This window comes from Sturnus vulgaris, chromosome 2, assembly GCF_052056855.1.
Source record: "Sturnus vulgaris isolate bStuVul1 chromosome 2, bStuVul1.hap1, whole genome shotgun sequence".
NCBI lineage: Eukaryota > Metazoa > Chordata > Aves > Passeriformes > Sturnidae > Sturnus > Sturnus vulgaris.
This window is the reverse complement of record NC_142244.1, coordinates 80,773,331-80,797,195: the sequence shown is the minus strand read 5'-3', so window position 1 is coordinate 80,797,195 and position 23,865 is coordinate 80,773,331. Positions and strand designations below refer to the sequence as shown.

The window sequence follows — 23,865 nt, the reverse complement described above, 5'->3', positions numbered from 1 at the left end:
GAAATCATAAAATAAACACATTTGATAGCCAGACTAGCAATTGAAAATGGCAAGATGGGAAAGACTCCTATTTGTAATTGAAGTAAACAAAAGATTCCAGAGTCTGGTGGTGGGAGGCTTCTGGGCTGCTTGTTGCTGTTTTGCATTAGTCTCATGTAAAGGAAGGTATTCTCCCTTCAAATTCTATTTTAGCAGTAATCTTGATTGTAAGATCTTTAATTCAATTGACAAGAGAAAAAATTTTAAGTGTAAGAAGAACACTAATCAAAGCTAAGAATCTGACCATCTGTCCTCTAAAAAACTAAGAGGTATATATGACAAGCAGTTAGTTTAAAGATTCTTCAAGCAATTACTATATAGAACAAAGAAAAAAGAATAAATGACATTCACATCAATTTAATTGGCAAGTTCTTTGTACAAAAGCAAGCAGGTCCCACCAAAGCTGCTAAATTTTAATTCTCGAGTCAGGTCATTGAAATCTTTTAATTGCAAAAGCATTTACTATGTTGATAGGGTATATCATCAGAAACAACTGTCTGGTACTGAAAATTCTAGTACAATAATTTTATATAAAGTTAATTACTAGTATATATGTTGCTGGGTTCAGAAGAAAAACCAAGTTACTTCTATTTTAAAAGAAAATGTATCAAACTGGGATTCACAGAAATTTTTAACTTCTGCTGGAATCATAAAAATTAATATTTTTGTTTGCAGTGCTTCAGGCAAAGAGCATTGCTAACACTTGATCACTTATCCTTTAAATCTTTCAGTTTTGGGAAGCAAGGCTGCTAAAGTGGCCTAAAGCCAGCCCCCATCAAGGACCTCTGTTACAAACAAAATAGTTAAAAACAGATGGTTTCAAAACTCAAAATTCTGAAAAATAAAGAGCAGCAAGAGCAGTTAACACTGCACAATTCATGAAGAATCTCATGATAAACGAAGAAAACCACAGATGACCCATAGCCCAAAACGCTGACGAACGATGCGCTCGGAACAGCGGGATCCATGGAGCAGCCTGCTGCTCACACTCCCTGCACAGAGCACAAAGCTCTGCATACTGCGAGGTGGGGAGCTTTGGGCTGGTGCATGTAGCAGAGTTACAGGGAAAAAAAAGAAAGGATTCACTGCTGGAAGAGTCCCTGTGGTAAACAAAGTAAATCAGGATGCGAATGCTGCTGTGCAAAGCACAGTTTGCAGCGCGAGTAAACTTCTGAAGGGGAATGTGAAGGTGGCCCTCCCACTGGGCTAGCTAACTGCACCACAGATTCAGCTATCTTTGTCACAAGCCACGAGGGGACACAACCCACAAAGGCAGGAGCCTGTGTCACACCAACTTAATAGCAAAAAGTAAATGCAGAAGTTCAAAAAGTGAGGCTTATGTTTCTGACAGCAAAGTTAATAAAGCAAGCTTTGAATTTCCCCTTTTTTTTTCCTGATGGTACGTTATACCTCCTGATCAGAAACAAGATTTCTCATTCCTAGTCTTGATTTCTCTTCTTTGAAGTTTTAAGGCAGTTGGTTTTCCATTGTAAAGTTTTGAATAGCAATTCAGATTTTTGACAGTGCTGTATTTACTATATATTCTTGTTTACAGCCCAATCACAGGAGAACACCAGGAAAAATTATTGATGAAGAATAACGTGTCCTCTGCTATTTATCAGTAAAAAATAAGTTTAACTCTAAACTCTGCTATTAAAAAAGAGTTACCTGCTTTTTTTACATACCCAAGCTCAGGTGCAATTTTTAATACGCTATATCTTTATAGGCATATGGTTTAAGTGAAAAATACTTCTGATATCCACTTGATGCAATTTATTTTAACAGGTATTTTCCAGATACAAATAAATAAGGAATTCTATCTCCCCAAGTATACAGGCATGGTTATTGGGGAAATAAAATGCGAAAGCAATTGTCACAAACCCCTCTTGCAAAGGCTTTTAGGCACACAGCCAGTCCTAACCTGGCACCCCTAATTTCTCCCTAGTGCTTAGGCACCCCTTCTCTGACACTGAGGGATGTTCCTGCCTCCTTACCTAGCAGTAGAAGGTAATAGCAGTAACTTACTACAGGGACACAAGGATATGAGAAGGAACTTTCACATTGTGATTGTTTGAATAACAAACCAAGTGATCAGAAATCAGAATCTACTTATCTTGTCATATTGGTTTATACTAGCTGCAATTCTCATACTGCTGCAAGACATCACAACTGTCAGCAGTTCCATTTAAAGTGAGAGACAGGTTTGGACTCAAGCAAATCTCTCAAAAATGTGTGCACATATGCAGATGTATGCTTGTGTAGGCTGTGCTAAACAGTTGCCTGGTTTGGAGAAGTCTAACTATGGGAATTAGACTTCTGAGCTCACAGCAACCAGGGCCTATGCAACACTCACAGCAATCAGCAGGCTCATCCCCCCAGCAGCAGGCAGCTCTTGTGCTGCAACACAGCAGCAATGCTGCCACGAGAAGGTGGAAAGGCTGAGGGCAATGATTGCTCCTGGGAAGGGCTATCTCTGTCACACAAGCCAATTCCAGCCTAACTCTAAATCGGGCTGAAATGTGTTCTGTTGTTTGAATAGGTTGTATCCAAGTTCACAAGATGCATTTTAGGAGTATTATATAGATTTTAAAAACTTCAGGCAGACTTGGCCTTTGCTTCTGAAACTACAATTCAGCAAGTAAGATGTGTCATTGCCATTCTGAGAAAATCTGCCTTATTAAGGCTCTTCTGAAACCCTTTACCTAAGACCCAACAAATACAAGTCAACTGCCTATTTAAAAAAATTAAAATCTCATTTTGGTTGTGGAATCACCATTGACAGTCATAAAAAGTAGTTCACCCTATAAATTTATCTTCTTAATACTTCAACCAGCTTGTGTCTTGGCTTCATTATGCTGAATGGCTGAATTACCAAACACAGCATTACTGTTCTTCTACTGTCATGGTCTGTCCTCCTGCCTTTCATGCTGACAACATTAAGTGCTTAAGTAATTACCTCAGAATATTTGTAGGAAACAATAGTTTATACACATTCATCTGAAGTGAACAAGCACATCTTGAAACACTGGCATTTTACTATGGCCACATACAGTTCTACCACAGAGTGCTGAATAATGCCATTCCAGTATGATTGCTTATTCAATTCACTTGGATCTTTGATTTGTTTTTCTAAACACTAGCTTAAGGTAATGCAATTTTTGTCAACATTGTATTTATTTTCTTGCTCTCATATAACTACAATGGAGTATAAGATGCCACTTCTAAACAAGATACTAAACAGAATAATTTAGAAACTAATTAATAAACAATTATATACAAAAATGTTCCACAGGCCTGGGCCCCAAGAAAAATCTCAGTACACTAGCATTTATTAACTGTCAGAATCTTGTTTGGTAATTCACAGCAATGCCTACTAAAGACAAACCACACCTCTATCCTTAGTCAATGAAAAGATGGAGAATTTTAATAGGTGTCAAGGATAATATATATATTGACTCAATGCACTGAATTTCTTAGAAAATGAGCAAAACTTACAGAAAATGATGAGCCATCCTTTGAAACTGCAACTGGGTAAATTCCATCTCCTAGATGCACAGAGAGCTCCCAGCTACTTTTCTTTGATTTAGCAATAGGAATTCTAAAAAAGAAACAGACAGAAGAAAAATTTTTAACAGAGATTTCATGCTTCTCCCAAGTTAACCAGAAGCACTTGCCTCATAGGATGGTCATGAAGGATATAAAATACCATTAATCTATAGACACAGTTGGAGAGCATACTTGAAAAAAATATGTACTAAATACGTTTTTCTGTCAAATAGCGTATAAGGAGAAAATGCACTCTTACTTTCTTTCTAGATTTGCCTTGACACACTGGGTATGCTGATAAAGTTATAGGAGGCCCTTGAATGCAGCCAGCACTTGCTGCAGAATTAGCTCAAACAGGATGAAAAGCAGATGAGAAAGTGGGTTGGCAGGAGAATAGCAACAGTGATAACTGGATCAGTCTTTTCAAGGGCAAAATGTAATCATTATTTCTTTAATCTCATTCTCAGTAAACCTAAATTAAAAGCCAATTACAGACAAAAGATTCAGCCAAACAAGTAATACAAGTAATTTTATAACTAATATATATACATTTTTACGTATCTCATGCACAGCATACTTCAAGCACACTGAAAAAAATAATGATGTATCATCACAGCCCACATGCAGGATTATTCCCATTCCTGCAGCATTCTGTGGCTGCACCATTTATCAAGTAATACAGGAAACCTGAACCTTTTCAACTTAAAAAAGCACACACCTGGCAGCAAAGGAATGAGAACTGAGCCTCCATTCTTCAAAATTCAGAGTGAAACATGCAATTTTCAGCTATTTTATTTAAATGTAAATTCATTTTCAATTTCCCCATTCTAACTTCTCAAGTCTCTTCCACTTTGCTATAACAAAAGTGTCCAAAAGTATACTACAACTTTTCTAATGAGTGGTCATCATTTATCACCATCAGCATGCACCACATGGCCTAAAGGGAAGAAAGACAAGAAGGCGTGACTTAAACACCATTAAAAGAAAAACATATTTTGGTATAGCTTTTCTTCCACATTTAGATTTTTCTGTAAGAAATGTGCACGGATAATAATTTTATCACCTTTACATCTCTAAGGATCATTTCTGGTATAACATTAATCTATTGCACATTGTAGTACTTACTAAACCTTTTATTGCAGCCTTCAGCATCTTAAAACCTATAAACACATTATGCTACATGCATCCTCCAGAGAATTCAGGTGACCAGTGAACCACATCTCCCCAAAGAGAGTGCCCAGGTTTCCTGTGGAATCAACAGGGAGAAGCACCTGTGAGGCCTCAAGAGGCCACAGAAGAAGAAATTACCTGCCCAAGCCAAGGATAACACACTGACTTGCTAAGGATTTCAACAATTATTTTAACAATATTAGGTTTTTAGATACCTAGAACTTAAGGAAGTGCAAGTTCAAGTACTTAATGAGGCAAGGAGCTTCTAAAAATTGTGCCTTGCCACGTGCCTGAAAAGGAGAAATGGAAATGCTAAATATATCAGACACAAACGGATGCATACTTATCCTTCTGGATACTGAATACTTACTTCAGCAAGCCAAGTAAGGCCTACATCAAATTTCACCAAACACCTCAGCTTACCTCTAACACTACCCCAAAAGTTCACAAGACATATTGAAAATAAGCTGTTCCCCTGCTAATGATGCCATGTCACCTTTCACATTTCATACAGTGACAACTGTCAAAACAATAAATCTAAGGAATTACTTATGGTTTGTTGGGTGCAATGTCATTCCTCAGCAACTCATACTGGAATTCCTGTATGTCACCAAACATTTAGACTGGCTGATAGGAAATACAACAGACATAGGAGTTCCTGAAGAAGAGGAAGAGGAATTTCCTGCACAGGTAGCAGGCAGCAAGCTGAGAGATGTTTTCATTGCACTTCCTGCTGTCAGAGCATCAGTAAGGAGGAATACAGGCAGCACCTGGTTAAGTTCTCCATGACACTCCACTGCAACAAACAACAGGATTTAGGGGTTTATAGAAACTTCATAGTTCTTATGTTACAACTAGGACCTCATAACAAACTCAGCTTAATAGATCTGCTCCACTGGTGCCATGAGATTCCTCACAGCCCTGCTTCATATTGCATTTGACTGGAAGTGACCTCATGAATCTGGCTGCTGGCCATCAAAGGAAAGACAGTCTTGTTCTCCAGCAGGGCTTATTTTTGTTCAGCCCTGTCTTGCTGAGCTTTGTCAAGTGTATCTCCAAACAGGATGCATGCCTCTTGAAAAGCATGACTATGATCACTGCTTTGCCTGGGTTTCAAACAGCCCCATAATTCCTCTCTCTGCAACACCAGTGGCCAGGAGGACAAGGTCCAGAGCTGCATCTAACACAAGCAAGTTGTACTTCCCTACTGGAATTTCTAGATCCACTTGCAGAGGGACACTTTTAAGCTTTGCTAATCAGCTTTGCCTGTGGTTTTGTAACTATAACTGACACTGGTTAGGACAGATACTTATATTAGCTCATGACAATCCTACTTCTTCATTAAACCAAATTCCTTCCAAAGAAATTATCTTGTAGTAGACTCCATTTTGATAGGATTTGCAGTTAGGAAACGTTCATATAAATGAAGATTACAAAGTCCAAAAGAAAGGCTCAAAGTCTAAGCTTGTTGAATATGAAAAGGAAGTTGCTCACATCCATAAACTACTTTAGAAATGCAGAAGTTTCTACCAGGCTAAGAAAGGAGATTTGTGGTGGGGTTTTCTGTTGTTTCGTGGTGTTTGAGGGGTTTTTTTTAATATCCGAGAAGTCCCAGTACATGGGAAATTATCTTTGATGTGGGCCAAGGTTGCTTCCGTGGCTGAGAAGAGTTTTAAGTCCTCTCAAAGAAAGTATCTGAACTCTGCATATATTTCACACTAGTACACAGAAAACTCCCCAAACTTCTGGCTACTCTCAAAATGTAGAGCTTCTAAAATTCTACATAGCGGGCTGAAATCCAACATATTGTATTCACCAAAAAAAAGAAAAATCCCACTGAAAATAGAAATAGTGTAATTTTTGCCATCATAAAAGACACAAAGAAAACATAAGGCACTTCCCCTCCATGCCTAGATGCAGAGTCCACACAGTTTGTCTTTCCTAGGGTTCAACATACCCTCCCTTTATTCTCCCAGTTTTGGCAAATGACATATCATCCCATAAAATTACTTCATTTGTGTATAAAGATCACTGGCTGCAGGAAGAAACACAAGTTTCACAGCAAGATGAATGCCAGGTGGATGGGGAGCCAGACCATGGAGAACCGTGCACTGTTGATCCTTGCCAGGAGCATTACACACAAAGGGACAGAGAGAGCAAAGGCTGCACTGCAGCCACAACAACAGGAGGTGGGTGGAGAAGGGTGTTATAAACTCCTTCCACACAAAAAAAGGGCAGTTCTGAAGCTCTCCACTCCATTGCCTTCTAAGGGGAAGCATCACAAGCACAGGAACACTGCTGAAGAGTGATGGCCTGGCTTTAAGTGATAAAGGCTTTACTCTAAAGCACCAATTACAAAAACATGTAAGCAATTCAACAAGAAAAACAGCACGGTTTGCCTGCTTAGTTATTTATTTTCAAGTTCCACTGCTGTTTGTTCAACTAGAGATGATGTCTGTGTAGAATGTATTATTTCCCTTTTACCCCCCTTCAAATGCCATGTGTGGGAGAGGAAGACACTTGAGAATAATGCAGCAACCAAAACTCTGGTTTCTTTTCAAGTTTTCAGTGAGGAAAGCAGACAACTGCTAAAAAATTTAAGTCAACATATACTTACTGTGCTCATGGAGAACATTAAATAAACTATTATCTATTCTAGTCAAAAACAAGTAATGAAAGAGAACAGACACTCATAAAAGCAAATCGAGTAATAACTCTGCCCTGGCCATTTTGATTGTCACCAACCAAAACAGATAGAGGGAACTCAATAAAAACTACCATTTTCTGCAGTTTGTGTTAAATAAACTTCCCTCTCTCGATTACCATTCACGATGTAAATGAGTTAGGATGTCACCAGCCCCTAAAGGATCAGAAAATTGCATATAGATTTTTTTACTTCCAATTCAAAATATGTGTTCTAATGCTGAGGGGGAAACACTTAGCAATTCCTTTTCACTTCTGATATTTTTGCTGAATAATACTTTATGTAAACAGAGAAATCCCAAACTATCATAACAAATCCTCCCATTTGAAAGATTACAAGCGTTTGAAAACCACATTATATGACACTCCATAAAGCTGTTTTTCAATTGTGCAATTACCTAGTCAGCAGTTAAATAAAAGTGAAATATTGACTTAAAACAATGTTAATGGTCAAAGAATCATTAAGAAATCCTTCATCATAACTTTCACAGCAGGTGGCCTGTAAAATGATCAAGAATAATGTGCTGGATTCTGTAGCCACCAAGGTCAGTTTCTGCATACAAATCTTGCAAAGGGAGAAAAAAAGACCTTCAGAAAGTGGGCCATTCATCTGAACCAAGTTCAGAGAATTTCCAGCACTGTGAAAAGATATGTTATGCAAGCACATAGATGTATTCAGTGGGGGTAGACTGAACCAGCTACATGGAGACTACAAAGGAGCCCTCCCATGGCTCATGAATAAGTCGAGGAAATGATCAGAAAAAAATGCAGAGATGTTTAGACAGATGGCCCACTTAAAATGCCTGGGACAGGGCATAAGCAATTTTAATGAAACTTTAGATCTACCATATAAATTGTTTCTTATTTTCCCTGCCCTCCCCCACCCCTCAAAAAAAAAAATGAAGAAAGGCAAATAGAAATTTAACAACTCAAACAAGAGCTCATCTTGTGATAAAAAAAAGCAAAACACACCAAGCCTAAAAAAACCACAAACCACCACCCCCCCCCAAAAAAACACCAAAAAAGAGAAGTAAATCTCTTACTTTTGAGCATTATTGGTTTAATAAGTTCATATGCAAAGAAATATCCTTCACAGAACCTTCAACTATCAGATGAATATAAAAGCAGGGAATGGATAGATTAAAGGAATTCTAAACAGAAGTGTACTGCCAAACAAAACACAAATCTAAGCTTTAGTATCTGAGTACTTTCAACACTTTCCAACATAAAAGTTCATCATCACACAGAAAAGATAAAAGCAGCACTTTCACAGGATTATTTTAAGGACCAAAAATTATGTGCAAGGAACCTAAGAATCTGGGAATATTTTATTCAGCAATTTGAACTATTTTCTCTATCTATTCACACACATTTTCTACATATATTCAGACTGGTCCATCTATACATATCACATACCCTTTTACATAAAAATACGTTTTCCTTCTTCCTGCTTTATATGTGCATACATATACGTGTACCCCTTTCACTGTGAATATGAAAATATACCATCATTAGACTAAATTATAGTTCTTCATATGTCATACAAAATAATAACCTCTACTAGCCTGTGTGCCAGCTGATCAGACAAAGGCTGAAAGAATTACTCAATAGTTACATCAAAAAGGTTTTACATTACATTTTCTTACATATCACATTGAGATCAATAACAAATATGCATATTTATAGCCTACACTCTATTTGAGTAGTGACCATAGGAAAAAATGAAATTATATGGAAGGTAAATTATAAAATAAAAAGCAATGCTTTAAAAGGATGCTATGGAGAGTACTGTGCTTTGATTCAGAACAGCATACATCTGGATGTTTCCTTTTCCTTTAATAGAAGCTTTTTGAGCAATTTACATTGACATAAGAGCCTGAAATCCAGTGACCAATGAAAACCTCCAGTGCTTTCAGCAGTGAAACCCAGGCGAGGGCTAATGAAACAGTTAAGCCAGTTCTTATAAACCCAGGGTGAATTTAGCTGCCCAGACCTAAGAGTATGGCTCAAAGCCTTTTATCTTCCTTTAACTGAGAAATCTTGCAAAGAACCTGAGCTCACCCTGGCTAACCTGTTTCCACGGTGGAGGTCTCTAAACATGAGAGCTTGGGTCCTGCAAGGAGAGACATCCTAAAGCCCAGTGTTTTACAGCCAGCACCCTCAGCAGCCTGGCAGGGGCAAGGAACTAGGGGCTCCTCTGTCAAAGCTGTCTCCACAGTCTTAACAAGAAATTATCCTACAAAAATGCAGGCAAACAACGGTTCTAAGCTTCTTGAAACATTGTGCACGGCTCTTTTAGCTTTATATCTATCAGATAAATGAAGTAGGATTGCTGCTATTGCCCATCTTAATATAACAAAGTCATGTTTGCAGAGCCTATGTCCAAATAATCAAAGATACATGCTATCAGTCTTCCTCAGCCTGTGGGGGTTCACATCTACCTCCCATCTCTCAAAAGAAAGAGCCAGGGCCCAGGTAAGCACTGGGGAACTCACCACCCTACCCTGCTGATGGTAGGAAGGAATTAGAGATTCATGGAGGCTCAGAGAATTCACTCAGATTTGCAGCCTGATGATGCATTCTTTGGGACAAAAAGTTTTGGCACTTGGTCCTAATGCTGGGAAATTTCTATGCATTTTGCATTACTAAACTGGTTAAAACACAGTAAACCCTGGGAGCTGCAAGTAGAGCCCAAGACCTCTCAGTTTCAGAAAAGGGTCAGACTGCCCAGTCCTTCAGCAGGGGACAGTATACCTTGAAAATTTCAAATAAATGGAAAACATATCTGAAACTGATTTCCCTCTCCTACATTATGTTAAGGCCTACTTTAGTATTTGGCTTCTGTTGGAAAAAGCAAACGTCACAAGCATTAATGCTAAATAAGAGATGTTATTTGTCTCAGTGCAAGCATTTATGAAATAAGAAGCAAGGAACACTCAAATTAAGTGATCACAAGTACAGAGAAAAGACATTTATTTTTAGTATCATTTACAAGTCTGTGCTTCTAATCTGTTTTTTCAACCATCTTTTATTTACCAAAGGAGGAACCACTTGCAAGCAAGTGTTTTTAATCAGATCAGTCAACAATATTGACTTGTGCATGCTAACAACTGTTATGGAGAAAAAAAATCTAAAAATCTGTTTGTTATCAAAGAAAGTTGGGGCTATTTCTCCTCCAATTAAAGTATTCAATTCCACAACTTTGTTGCTTTGCAATTTTTTTTTTTCTCATTTTTATTAAAAGATAATTTTGGGCAGGTGGCAAAACTAGTAATAATAATTTACTCCATAAAAGGAAAAAAGCAAATGCCTTTTGCTATATAAATTTTCCTTTATTTCCTTAAACAAAGAAATTTACTGTGCAGATATTTATGAGCAGTCTTAAAGTAATTATCTCACTTTCTTTTTATATGCAAAGAGCTTCAGAACAAACCACTGTGATGCAGCAGGGAGGACCAAAGCTCTTCTGTTAACATCATCCAGTAGCAGTTAATGTACTTTCATATAACATGATGGTATTGGGATGTAGCTGTCTGTTGGGTGGTATGTTTCCTACATTCAAAGTAGGGCTGCTCCCAGTAATAATGTGCTATTTTTCACTTTGTATTAAGTTTAGAACACTACAGGTTTGCTGTCCACATAGAAAATAGGAAGAAGGAAATGCTAACCTACTAATATGAAAATGAGATGAAGTGATTAAAAATTACCTCTAAGTTTGATAAAGAAATAATTTAATTTTGCTTCTACATATAAGACTACTTTCCATACTTCCTTTTTTTGAAACATCCAGGCAAACTTCATGCTAGGTTTGCTGTACTCATCTCAGTAGTGAACTCTGCCTATTAATCTTGAGCTCAATTGCCACTAATAGCTGTAAACCTGAATCAAAACACATTTAGTGCTTTAATCTGTCATTCCTTCTGTCAGAATTTCAGTTATTCACCCCCTTTTGTAACAGAAGTTCTGGAGAGTATGATAACCCAGAAATAACAGGACAATATACAGGAGCTGTGAGAATATCAGTGCTGTACCTCAGATCAGGAGTAGTTCTAAAAGCAAATTATCCCAACCATCTGCACTTGGATTGCTTTGGATCACACTCCAGAACAGTCTTGGGATGTGCAAACCAGGTCCTTTTCTGATGAAGAAAGGCAGAAACCAGGTTCCAGAACTGCACCCAGCACATTCCAGTCACAAATCAGCATTCAGTTCACAGGACTGAACTAAATCTAACCAAAAGTCAAATACACACAGTGAGAGTATGAGCTCCTCATCATGAACAAGATGGCACACTTGTACTGGTACACTCTCTAATGACAGCTACATTAAATCTTGAAAAATCTTTTATTCACATGAAAAGATTTTGATCTTACTAACAATTTCTGCAATTGCATTTCCTCAAAATCCTGTGTTTGGTATTTAGTCTAGATATTCAGGGGAAAAAAAAAACAAAAAAAACCAACAACAAAAAAAAAAATTGACATTTAAATTCAAACTCACCCCCTCTCATTTATTTGCCCCAGTAAAAGTTATGTTCAGAAATGTTTAATACCTACCAGCTCTTGCCAACTGCACACAAAGAAAATGCTGTAAAGTGCAGCATATCTGAAAAATTATTTTGCCATTTTGGAGGAGAAAATGCCTATTTTAGAATAAAATTTTAAAATTCCACTTTGAACTGCCTCTATCTTGTTAGATAATATCTTCTTGAACAGATTGCTATTTCCCCAACTATCACTAATTTACAAACTTAATCAAAAAAAAAACCACATTAACCAATTTCTTTCTTATTCAGAGATACACACCTGACCCACAGGAACTACCAGCAAACTGAAACACAGCGTTTCCTTAAAGAACAAAGTTTTTAAGACCCAATACAGTGAAACTTTTCAGTACCTGCTGAACTTACTAAAGGAGGCACACTATCAGGAGTGATAGACAACTACTACACTCAAGGTAAAAGGAAAGACATCAGAATAAAGCCATCTCTGAGGAAATTTGGCAACAGCACAGAGAGCAAGAACACTGGATTTCTTTAAGGCCCACAAGGAAAAAATTTAAATTATACTAGATAACCAAAATAAAACCCCCAATCTCTCTTAGGCCAAACTGAAAACACCTTTTTAGGGAACATCGCCTCCAAAAATATTTGGGTTTTTTGTTAAGTGCTGTGTATTGAATGCTGTCTTTCCTGTGGTTTACAGTTTTATTTAGGTCTCTCACCCTTTTGATCTGTCAAGTCCCCTTGGAACTAACCAGACTGTATTGCCCAAGTATGGAATTTCTGCCACACTTTTCAGGACTCATTATTTGCCCTGGTCTCTCTAAAGCCTGTCCCATATGCAATATCCCAGAGGTCATTGTTTAAAATAGAATTACACTCATTTTTTGTGCATCTTGGAAAATGCAGTGCTTGCACCAGATTTCAGTAGAGTTCTAGAGTACTGTAAGAGCTCAGCCATCACACAGAGCTTATCACCTCCCACAGACTTGTTGCAGCAGAACCAAGAATCCATCCAAGAGCTTAACCATCTCATGCCAATGAAATCGGTTTTGGAATACAGCTGTATTGATCACATTTTTCTGTTGTGCTTTCTCCTCTATAAGAGACTTCAGGCAATACATAGAATGCATATTCACAACAGCCCACAGTCCTGCAAAAGGATAACCAGATTTTCCTTGCTAGCCATCTAGCACCTCCCTACATGCCACAGTGCAAGAAAACAGAAGCTGACCAAGAGCTGTGATTCATTTGGAACTCTTTATCAAGCCAGTGCCTGGCTTTTCAAATTATGTGCACAAGAACTAGTGCTAGGTGACAACACAGGTATCAATGTATCTACCAAACCACAGGTAAATGTGATTACAGCATTTGGCTAGAAGTACTCAAGCCAGTTTCCAGCTATTTCCTCCCCCCTACATGTAAGAAATGCAGCATATTGCACAGATTCTAAAGCTTTATTCTCTGTTTCTTCTGCACTATACTCCTATGAAACAGATTAATGCCACTAATTCTGTTCAGTTAAAGAGAAAAAACAGAGCAGATGAGAAAACCCCCGAAAGTTCATTAAAAATTATATTAGATAACATAAAGCATGCGTACCTCCAACAAGCACTCATAGGTCATGTCTAGACAATTACAGCACATAGCAGAGCTCAGTGACTCTCATTACCTTCCATACATCACCCCGTACACTTTCAGCTTACATCCGGCACTCACACCACTGAGCTTTCACCACCTAATATTAACCTTCTTTTCCCTTCTTAACTAATGGAAAGAGAAAGGTACCTCTCACAATGAGTTAGACCTGAAATTGGCTGAACTAACTTTAGGTAATATTTACCTGTATTTTTTACATTACTTAGGCACTATAACTCTAGGCTACAGAAACACAGGCATCTAATTATTTAAGAGTGATACATATTCAAAAGATAATAAATATCTATTTCCCTCTATGTATTTTCATCCTTTTAATAAGACATCAGCCATGGTTTATATTATGGTATCACAAGTAAAAAGAAGACAGACAATAAGAAAAACAATGCACATAGACTTCCAACTTTGCTAAAGTTATATACATCAGACCTGAATGAAGGAATCTGAGAATTATTATACTAGGGTTGAATGTGAAGGACAAAACATCTGTAATAGCTAGTGCCTCATTCTCAGTACTAATACAAAAACTTTTGCCTACTAAGCTTTCTGCTGACTAAGGTCAGAATTAGACAAGACTGTGTAGACTGTGTAGGTGGGATGAACCTTATTGATGATGGTTATTTCAGCATAATCATGACCAATAAAGGATGGGAAAATAAAAATGGCTGTACTGACTGGCCTAAATATTCATCTAGTCCAATATTCAGTGATAAACAGTAGAAAGTTAAATAAGGTCTAAGAAGAGTAAAAGAATATAGTTACACTTCTACAATTTACTTATCTGTAAGTTCCAACTCCTTCCTTTCCTTTTTGCCCAATTAGCACTAATCAAGGTAGTTCAGTAATTCACAAGGCAAAGAATAAATGTCCTAAATATAAAATATATATAAATAACATAATATATTAAAATGTTATATATAAGTACATTTTTAATGCTATGGAAAAATATTTTTATTTAAGCATTACCTTTTACACATCCAATTATTATTTAATATAATTACACATAGATGATACTGTTCCTCTTTCTTATTAACCCCATACACGTTTTTCTGTGAATGTTTCTATTCTATAAACAAGCATGAACAAACACATTGTATGTGATCAAAAGGATGCTAAAAAGAACATTAAGACTTTTCTGACTCAAAAAAAGACTCATTTTGAACAGAAAAGCTAAAATGTGAAGTAAAACTATTGCACAAACATGAGGAAGATCCAAAGTATTTTTGAAATACACTATGGCTGAAAGTGGATACCTAAAGATGTTCAGAACTGGTTCTCAGCTTTGCCTTCAGCCCCAATCCTTCCTGTGCACCCACCTGCTGAGAGAATCCCTACACAACATCTATGTTCTCCCTCAGCCCAAAGTTTCCTTCTTTATACCCAACACAATTTTTCTAAAATGCTAATTACTGCAGCCCCTCTGGACCTTCCTGGGTGAGACAAACTAGCCTTGTGTGCTGATGTTGGCTAGGGTAGAGGTAATTTTCTTCACAGTTGGTAGCTGGGGTTAAATCACAAAAGTCCTTATCTTTGAGGAGTTATGCTCCACCCTTTACAGGCCTTGAACACAACAGTTTCTCATTGAAATCCAACTTTTTTGAACTGTGAAACAGCAAAATGCTATCAGCTCTCAGTATCCCTTGCTTCTGTGAAGACACATGAATGAGAAGGCTAAAGATGCTGAAGAGAAGTGGGCTGTGGAAAGGTTCTACACTACTCAACACAAGGAGACTGATGCTTAAATGGCTGTCAGACTGCTAGAGTTTGGAAATCACTGAAAGAGAGTTGCAGTCTACTTACTTAAAAGGATTCACTTAAATACAAGTGTTAAGACTTGGGAAAAGGCAGCCTGTAGTAGAGGTAGACATGCAATGTCTGAGATCAGAGAATAGAAAAAAAACACAGCAAATAGAGGAATAAGTTTGACTTAATATTAGCAAGCAACTTAAAATGATTGTGATTTGAGGATAGAAGTAATAAGAATAAAGGCTTTGCTGCAGGGGAGGGAGCAGGGCAGGCAACAAAGAATTTAAAGAAAAGTGCTCTCACTAGCTCAAGGAAACAAACAGTAAAGTTGTCTAAGGACATTAACAGCTAGGTGCAGTCAGATGAGGACCTGCTTTAAATTTCAGTGTCTGGTACAAAAATGGACAGCAGGACTTAGAGAAAATCATTACTGTGTCACCAAGGTGCCACCATCATGCAAGAGAGAAGAAATTCAGAAACATACATTAGAATACACAGAGGTAAATACAAAAGCTTAAAGCCAGGAATCCAGATTTTTAAGAAGGTTTTTTTTTTAAAAACTGGAATTAATATGCAAATAATTTATTTGTATCATCTCACTATTAACTGCAGAAAGACTAATTTTACTACCCACCACAGAGACAGGATAAAGACCTGTCATCTCCTTTCTAAGTCCATGGGTAAACATCCCTGGTTTCAAAAAAGCAAGGTCCTGTGCTGTTCTTTCCTGCCCAGTCTTTCTCACACTGCAGGCTTTGAAGATATATGTTAAAGGGAAGCCACAGCCAAAACAAACTCCAAGCAACACATCTAATTATACAGAAAAGTAAACTACTAAAGAACAGTCTGTGAAAGATATTAAAGAATCATCCATAACCATAAAAGAAAAAGTCATCTGAGCAGTCTCAACACAGATCCAGGGAAAAATACCCAGGCCTTTAAATATTTATGAAGAAGCAACTGAAATCAGTATTAAGTATTTTTTACTTAAGGCATCATCTATCCCAAGTATCCCATTGAAAATACAATCACATATCCATGTGGTCTTCTTTTTAAGATTCACAGTATCTCCCAGTTACAAAACCAAAAATAAGCAGTACATAAGGTGGAACAAAGAAGGCAATCTCTAATGCAGGTAGTAAATGAATGATTTTGAGTTGTGCAAATATCAGGGATGAGATTCAAGTGTAAGACAGCACATAGCAACAATATTAGCAATGTTACCTCTCAAATAATTCTCCCATTAGAATTATACAAAGCTACATTGTCACTAACCATAAACCTATTTGTTGGTTTTCTTACATACAAAGAAATTAAAGATATTACTTTCTTTTATCATTCATTGGTAATGCACATACCAGGAATATCTTAAAACAAAAGTGAAGAAAGACCTCCAAGACTTCTGGGACAAAGGTAGGGCTTATTTTTCTCAAGAAAATGTCTCTTCAGTATTTTTATTTAAACACACACACACTAAAATTATACAGAAGAGACCAGCCTCTCTGAAAGTTGAAAAGAAAGCTCAATCCTGTATGTTTACACTTTTAGTCTTACCCTTAAACAAGACTGAATTGAGCATAATCGCACTGAAGGTTTAGCTTCCACACTGGCATATCAAATTTCAAGTCAACAGCTCTTTTATTTAAAATATGTTAGATAAAAAGGTAATATGCTCTCTGTAAAGAGTTCCCTGGAGGTTAGAAGAACCAATAAATTAACTGTTACCATATGCTTGGCTCCTTTTGGCAAAATTCAGTAACAAAACACTGCCAAACCTCTTTAGGTGGGTAATAATATTTGGTCACTTATAGCACAACTTGGGAAAAGAGAAAATTGGTCAGAAAGCTTGGAAAATAATAGAAGAAATTTCATTTCTATCCTTGTATAGTTAGCCACATGCTGTTGGAAGAAGAATTCTAACAAAGTCAACTTTATGGGTCTGATCTATAGCAAACAGTTGTCTTCTCAAGGAACTCACACACTGGCTAGTAAAGTCATCAAATATTCTGCATTTGGTTTCTTAAACAATGATAGATGTGTATGACCTACTTTGGAAACAGGGAGGTTTGTAAAATTAGTATTCTGAAGTGTTACCATGCAAATCAGTGCTTTCATTATGGGTTTATTTCATTATAAATGAGAAAGTCTGGGCTTATTAGTAATGCCATGTTCTTAGATTTTACTTATCCTAAAATTAAATACTTCCCACCCCTTCCCACCATATCTTCTATACCTATGCAATTGAGACTAGAGGGTGACAGATAAAAAATGCCTTTAACACCACACTTCTAATTATCGTTATAGACTGGGTATTTTAAGGACATCTATTACAGATATTTTTTTAATACCAAAAAAAAAAAGTTAGGGCAAACCTGGCTGGTTCTATTCCTTTACCAAGACAGGCGGGACTTGCTCTGTAGCATCAGTTATAGGAAATCAATGGTTTTTTCAGATATGAAAATGTCCATTTTATTTTATTTTTGTAATCATCTATGATAACACAAATTCATTATTATTTTTATTTCCAATAAAATCGTTATAGCCTCTTCTTCATGCCCTGATGGTTGGCATATAGAGGAAAAACAGATACTTAAAATTTCCATATTTCTTTAATCAACTGCATCATCTCAATAAATTCTAATTTTGATGTATAAAAAAATACTTGTTATTCAGTTTACAGTTCCACACACATCTGGCAAGCAGTGTGAAGTAGGCTGACATGTATAGGCCAGACATTTCACTTCTCAAATCATGTTATTGCATAGTTAATCCTATATTTGCATTAATTTGATACAAGCATTTACAGGTAAAAATAATCCCAAAGTATAGGTCTAAAGATTAAAATAATAAGCCTCTAGAAGGTTTTACCAGAGGAAAAGTATTTTTTACCATTCTATGGATGTTTGCCTCATTCAGCCATTTGGGATTTTATTAATAATCTTCTCATTACTGTATTCATCTTCTGATTTCTTATTTTTTTATTTTAAGTAAGACAATTTCTGTGAAGACTTGACACTGATATCAGAGACTTCATTACCCTGAAAAATATATCCACATTTTAAAGTATTTAAGGGGGTTAAACAAAATGCAAACATTTAATGCAACATTAAGCATGTGAAATAAAAACTTGATTGCCTAAAGCAAGCATGCTATGCTGTTACCCTGGTGACAGGTTAAAAAAGGATTGTGAGCTGAATGGCTGTATGATATGAAATTAAAATGTTTCACATTGAACAATCCAAAATGAATTGGGAAAGGTTAGAGCAGAGGAGAGAGAAATCAATTCTCCAATGGCAATGGTGAATGGAAGTGAAGTCTGAATAGGATTTGCCAGTGGGGTGCAACAGCTGCCAAATATCCTGCAGCCAAAGAATTACAATAATACTGATGAAGTGTGCAAGAGCTTTTGGAATCATTGCAGGGAACAGAGAAATACTCCTACAATAATGAGGCCATTCTGTGTCCCATCCCACTTTTGCAGTTGAATCAAAGGGAAAAGAAACGGTTGAAAATTGTAATACTTAACAACAAAGGTATAAATGAATTACCTATCCCTTCAATCAGTATCTTGTATTTAACTACAACCTCTGTGAACCTGAATGAAGCCAGCATGCTAAAGAATGGACAAATCAAGACACATACATGTAAAAGTATGCAGACAATATTGAATGAGAGACTTGCTTCCCATATATTTTGCTGACAACATTTCTACAGCAACAGCATCCAGAATAAGCTATACACTACACAAACAAACAGCAGGACACAACCAGTGCCTCAAGGAACCGCACAAGGTCAGGTGCTGACGGTCATGCTTATCTTTTATAATCCTAGGAAAGAAACATCAGCAAAACTTCTCATGCGAATGAAATTACAGATGCATTTACTGAGCTTAGAGACCCCAGAAGTCAAGAAAAATGTTGCCTTTCCATAAAATTATCCTACACAACTTCATTTCTGCCCTTGGAAATTCCAAGTAAAATACCAAGAGGAAGATAAAAACATATCCTAAAAATACCTGTAAAATGACAAGGGAGCACATGCCAATTAGCACACACCTTGTCAGTTCTACGGTTTCATGCATACACATTTTACACACAGACAAATATTAAACAGGTTTAGGAGGTGTAAAACCCGCATGAGAGGAAATAATACTTGGGCTTATAGAGGGGATCAAAGTAAATTAAATAGAGAGAGGTCCTGTAAAGAGACAATCTTGCAGAAGAGGTCATAAGCAAAGCACAGATGAAAAAAGGGCCAGATTAACAACTAAAAAAGGGACAGAAATTTGGCAGCACAATAGAAAACATTCACATGTCTATATTATGCAAATTCAAGTTTCAGCATTAAGTGAACAGTAGCTACAGAAGCTATAAAGCTCTTACAGCAGATGCTGTTTTCCCAGAAGACATGGTGAAAATAAAAAATAAACATAGGGACTTAGCCAGGTCCATCTACTTTAGTGAATGCCTTTCGTACCAGCAATCACCTCAGCAAGATGTGGGGATCTTCCCAAGAGACGTTTACTGAGATTCAAACTAAGTCATTATTATCTTCATAATCATTCCACAATAGTTAGCTAAAGACTGAGCAAGTATGGATTTCTGAATGCCTAGAATACATTTTGCCCTACAAATGACAGGGATGACAAGGTATGAAAATTTCCCATGACAGACTTCTCTGTTCCTGGAATGGATGTTTAGCAGTCATGTGGAACAACAGCTCTGCTTTCAAACAACTATAGAAATACCTTATATTAGTTGTGTTATCAATCTGATTGCATTAATTTAATCAAATCAAAGAAAAAAATACCATACGTACCCTCTGTAGAGTCATAAATGCTACCTTAATGTCCCATTTCAACTTTTACATTTTCCATAGAAGTTCATTCCCAACTGGCAAAAAAAATGCATGCTTCATATATTTGCAGCTACTTGTTTGTTTCTAGCACATATAATCCTCTTTTTATGATAAGCAACTGAACAACCAAGAAAGGTAAATAATACCAGATTCTAAAGAAGACATCTAGAATATCATATAGGGCCTCTGGTTTTGTAATTATTAAGCAAGATTACAAAAAAATACAGTAATGACTTATGAGAGGTCAAAAGAACAACATTAGATAACAGCTAGAGAGACAAGAGGGTTACCACAACTAGAAAAGCCCATTATAAACAAGGATTTCACATGAAAAAGAGGAGAACAGGGTCTTAGTACCTTGCAAGTCTGTGGCAAAAGAAAAGACCACACAGTGAATAATGGTGTGAAGCTGCAGTAGTTACACAAACACACCGAAGACTTTCAAAGGCCTAACAGTAGATCATGGGAAGAATGCTCGACTTGTTGAGCAGGGAACCAGAAGAATAAGGATAAGAAGGTGTTGGTTTCTTGAGCTAAGGATGACTGCATAACTCCAAAGTGGGGGAATGAAGAAAGCCACAAGTAGGCTGGATTTCATCAACCATACCAATGAAAACAAAGCAGTTTCTCTCTCTATAGAGGGTATCTGTAGGATAGAGTGAAGTATACTTGTTTAGCTGCACTTGCAATAACTGTTCATGCTAATACTGCAGTTCTAGGGAAGAACTAAAAATTAAATTCACATAATACAATTGATATAGTTCAGCAGCACCTATGCTGAAAGTAAGAACTTTTCCCTTTCCAAGAGGCTGGCTCAGATGACTCCAGTGAATTTTCCTGACATCATCTTCCTTCTTTTTAAAATTAATGTAACATAACCTTATTTTGTGCTGCTCCAGCAGTGCAGGAGAGACAGAAAGCTTTCCTATTGGGCAGCTGACTATCCTTCCATATGGGGAAGCCCTAGGCTGGCAAAGAGCTGGCTCTGTCCCAGACTCCAGCAGGGTAATGGGTGTAGTCTCTGTGAGAGCAAGGATGCCTGAGAGGTGTGGGGCTCTACTGCCCTCTGAGAAGTTCCCTCGCTGCCCTATAATCAAGCAATGGCAAGGCAAACATCAATATAGCTGTACTGAATCAACCCAGACAGGAACCTAGAATAATTCATTAAACATAGAGCTAAATAAATTAATTTATGTTCTTGCAGTTCACCAGCCATTTTATTTTCACTGCACTGGACCCCTAAATTTCAGAATTTTAAGCAAAAACGTAGCCCAGCTATTTCAGAACTTGACAAAAAGTTGTTTGTATTTTAACTTTTCACTCTACACTTTCCTTCCTGGGAAAATATTATCTTATGCCTGAAAAGCATAGTGTATTTTAGGTCTCAAAATACTTCATACATGTTGATAAACATATATTTACAAAACCCCAATAGTGCAGCAAAGTATTAAGGCCACTTTGTCTTTTTGTGAACTGACAACAAATTCAACTGACTTGCCTAAGGTCCCGCAAGAACAGTTTAAATCGAGACTCCCAATCCAATCTTCCATATTAAACAAGCAAGCAAGGAAAACCTTTAGTGGTTTTTTTTCTTGCTAGCAATTTAAAACATTTTCCAATGTGTTACCATCTTTTTGTGTGTAGTGTCAGGTAATATGGGCATGCAGCCTCACTGGTTTTTTTCCAAGTCATAAATGATGAAAGGGTAAAACCCATAGAAAAATTAGGAAAATACACTTAGCAGCCAACACAAGCAACACATAGGAAGTGCTGTAGGCAATTGGGTTTAGAAGTATAAACATCACATTAGTAGACCCATGAGATAGCATGATGTAGCCACACCTGGAGAGACACTCTACTATTCCCCTCCCAACCCACTAATGAAAACAAGTCTGAAGCCAAAATGTGAAGATTCAACTGTACAACATCATTTCTGGTCTCAAAGGCTAACTACATCAAACAGACATAAAATAAGCTGGATTCCCTTCAGCCAAAATATGTTTCCACTTGAAACAAGATCAAGTTCTGTCTAGAAGACGTTGGGGTTTAACTAGATGCTGTAAATCTGTTCAGCAGCTGTGGGTGGCACCAGTCTCACAATAAAGTGGACTATGGAGTAAGTAGGAAAAGTCCTAGGTAAAATAACTAAAAGCTGAACAATGAAACCATCATTAATCATCTATGGCTCTTTCCTGTAGGAAATATGTGCCCCTATTATCTGGATATCACAGTGAAATATTCACATTAGTATGTGGCTCACAAAATACCAAACACTTTCAGCAAATCATCTTTCAAAAATACTTGAAAAAACACCCCAACCAGGAAGAATCCCAAAAAACCAAACCATCCCACATCCTTTTTTTCCCAAGAAAATGGGTTAAATAAAAACCAGTTAAATTGAGGAAAAAAAACCCCCACACACAGAAAATGCTCTAAATACTTGCTTACATCCCAAAAGTAAATGCCTATATTCCTGTAAATCTGAGCATGCATGGATCTTCAACAGCTGTTCTAGCTAAAGCCTGGCAAGTTAGTTCTAGGAGACTGTTGATGAGGCCAGAGGCACTATATAACAATACAGACAGTGGAAACTCACCTGTGGGTGCTCCACCCAAATCAAAACACCATTTATTCAAACACAGGAAAGGCAAACCAGCCTTGGCCTTGTGGCCTGCATTAACCTCAACACCAGACAACCTACTGCAATGAAGACTGCCACTACAGAGGTCAGGTTGGCTGAAACTAGCTGAGGGAACTTCTGTGCCAAAGGTGAAAACAGCTTGTTGGTCATCAGAACATATTCCAGCAAGAACCTTACAGTTGATTATTCAGTCACTCAAGGGACTGAAAAATACATATTTTCCAGTCACACCCCAGACAATATCATCAGTTATAGAGGAATCCCCCTCATGAGGCTGCTACTAGTTTGACCTGTGGCACAGAGTTAAGGCCACCTCTGAAACCCCTTTATGAGCTCACATCTTCCGCCTTGCTACACATTCCCACTCTTGTAGCTCTTCCAGAACAATTTCACTTGTCAAAAGTACCCTGCTTCTGACAGAATGATCCAAAGTAAACTGTGATTAAATAATTTCTATGCTAACATAGGTTATTTTTGCAGAACCAGCGTGGAATGCAACTACTACACACAAAATCACACCTGAAGGAGGAGGAGAAGTAAAGAGACAGCACAGGAGGAGCAGCCTGCAACAAGATTCCTTAATCTGGCTCAGCTGCACTTCATCTGATTATAGTCCTGGTAACCCTGACAATGAAAGCTGGAGCTTCTGTGAAGAGCTCCAAGCATGATACTTTCTGCCTATCTGACCAGAATAACAATCCTGATCATGGGCTGAATAAATCACAGGGGAAAAAGGGAACGCAAAATACCCCTGCAGTTGTGAAAAGAATGCATATTATAAATACAGCTCCCAAAAGGGAAAAGAAAATAAATTAAATCAAAGATAAACATATAACTCAAGTTTAGCAGAAAACTGTCTGTCTGACAGCTGTGACAAGTTTAGAAGAAATAATGTATGATTTCAAAATACTACTCTTCAGTAGTATTTCACACAAGAATTGCTCAATTGCTTTCAGCGCAGATGAAAAAAAAAATGCTGTCAACATAAATAGAGAGAGCTGAAATT

The 23,865-nt window shown here is 37.2% G+C and overlaps 1 protein-coding gene across 2 annotated transcripts in view; it reads right to left on the bottom strand.

The window, feature by feature from the left end:
• The window catches only part of PCCA (propionyl-CoA carboxylase subunit alpha), a 271,414-nt gene that overhangs the window by 101,708 nt on the left and 145,841 nt on the right, over window positions 1-23,865 (bottom strand). For both annotated transcript variants that reach the window (XM_088159871.1, XM_014873333.2), the window contains exon 19: window positions 3,535-3,637. In XM_088159871.1, the coding sequence (XP_088015997.1) occupies window positions 3,535-3,637 (103 nt within the window). The remainder of the gene's footprint in view (window positions 1-3,534; window positions 3,638-23,865) is intronic.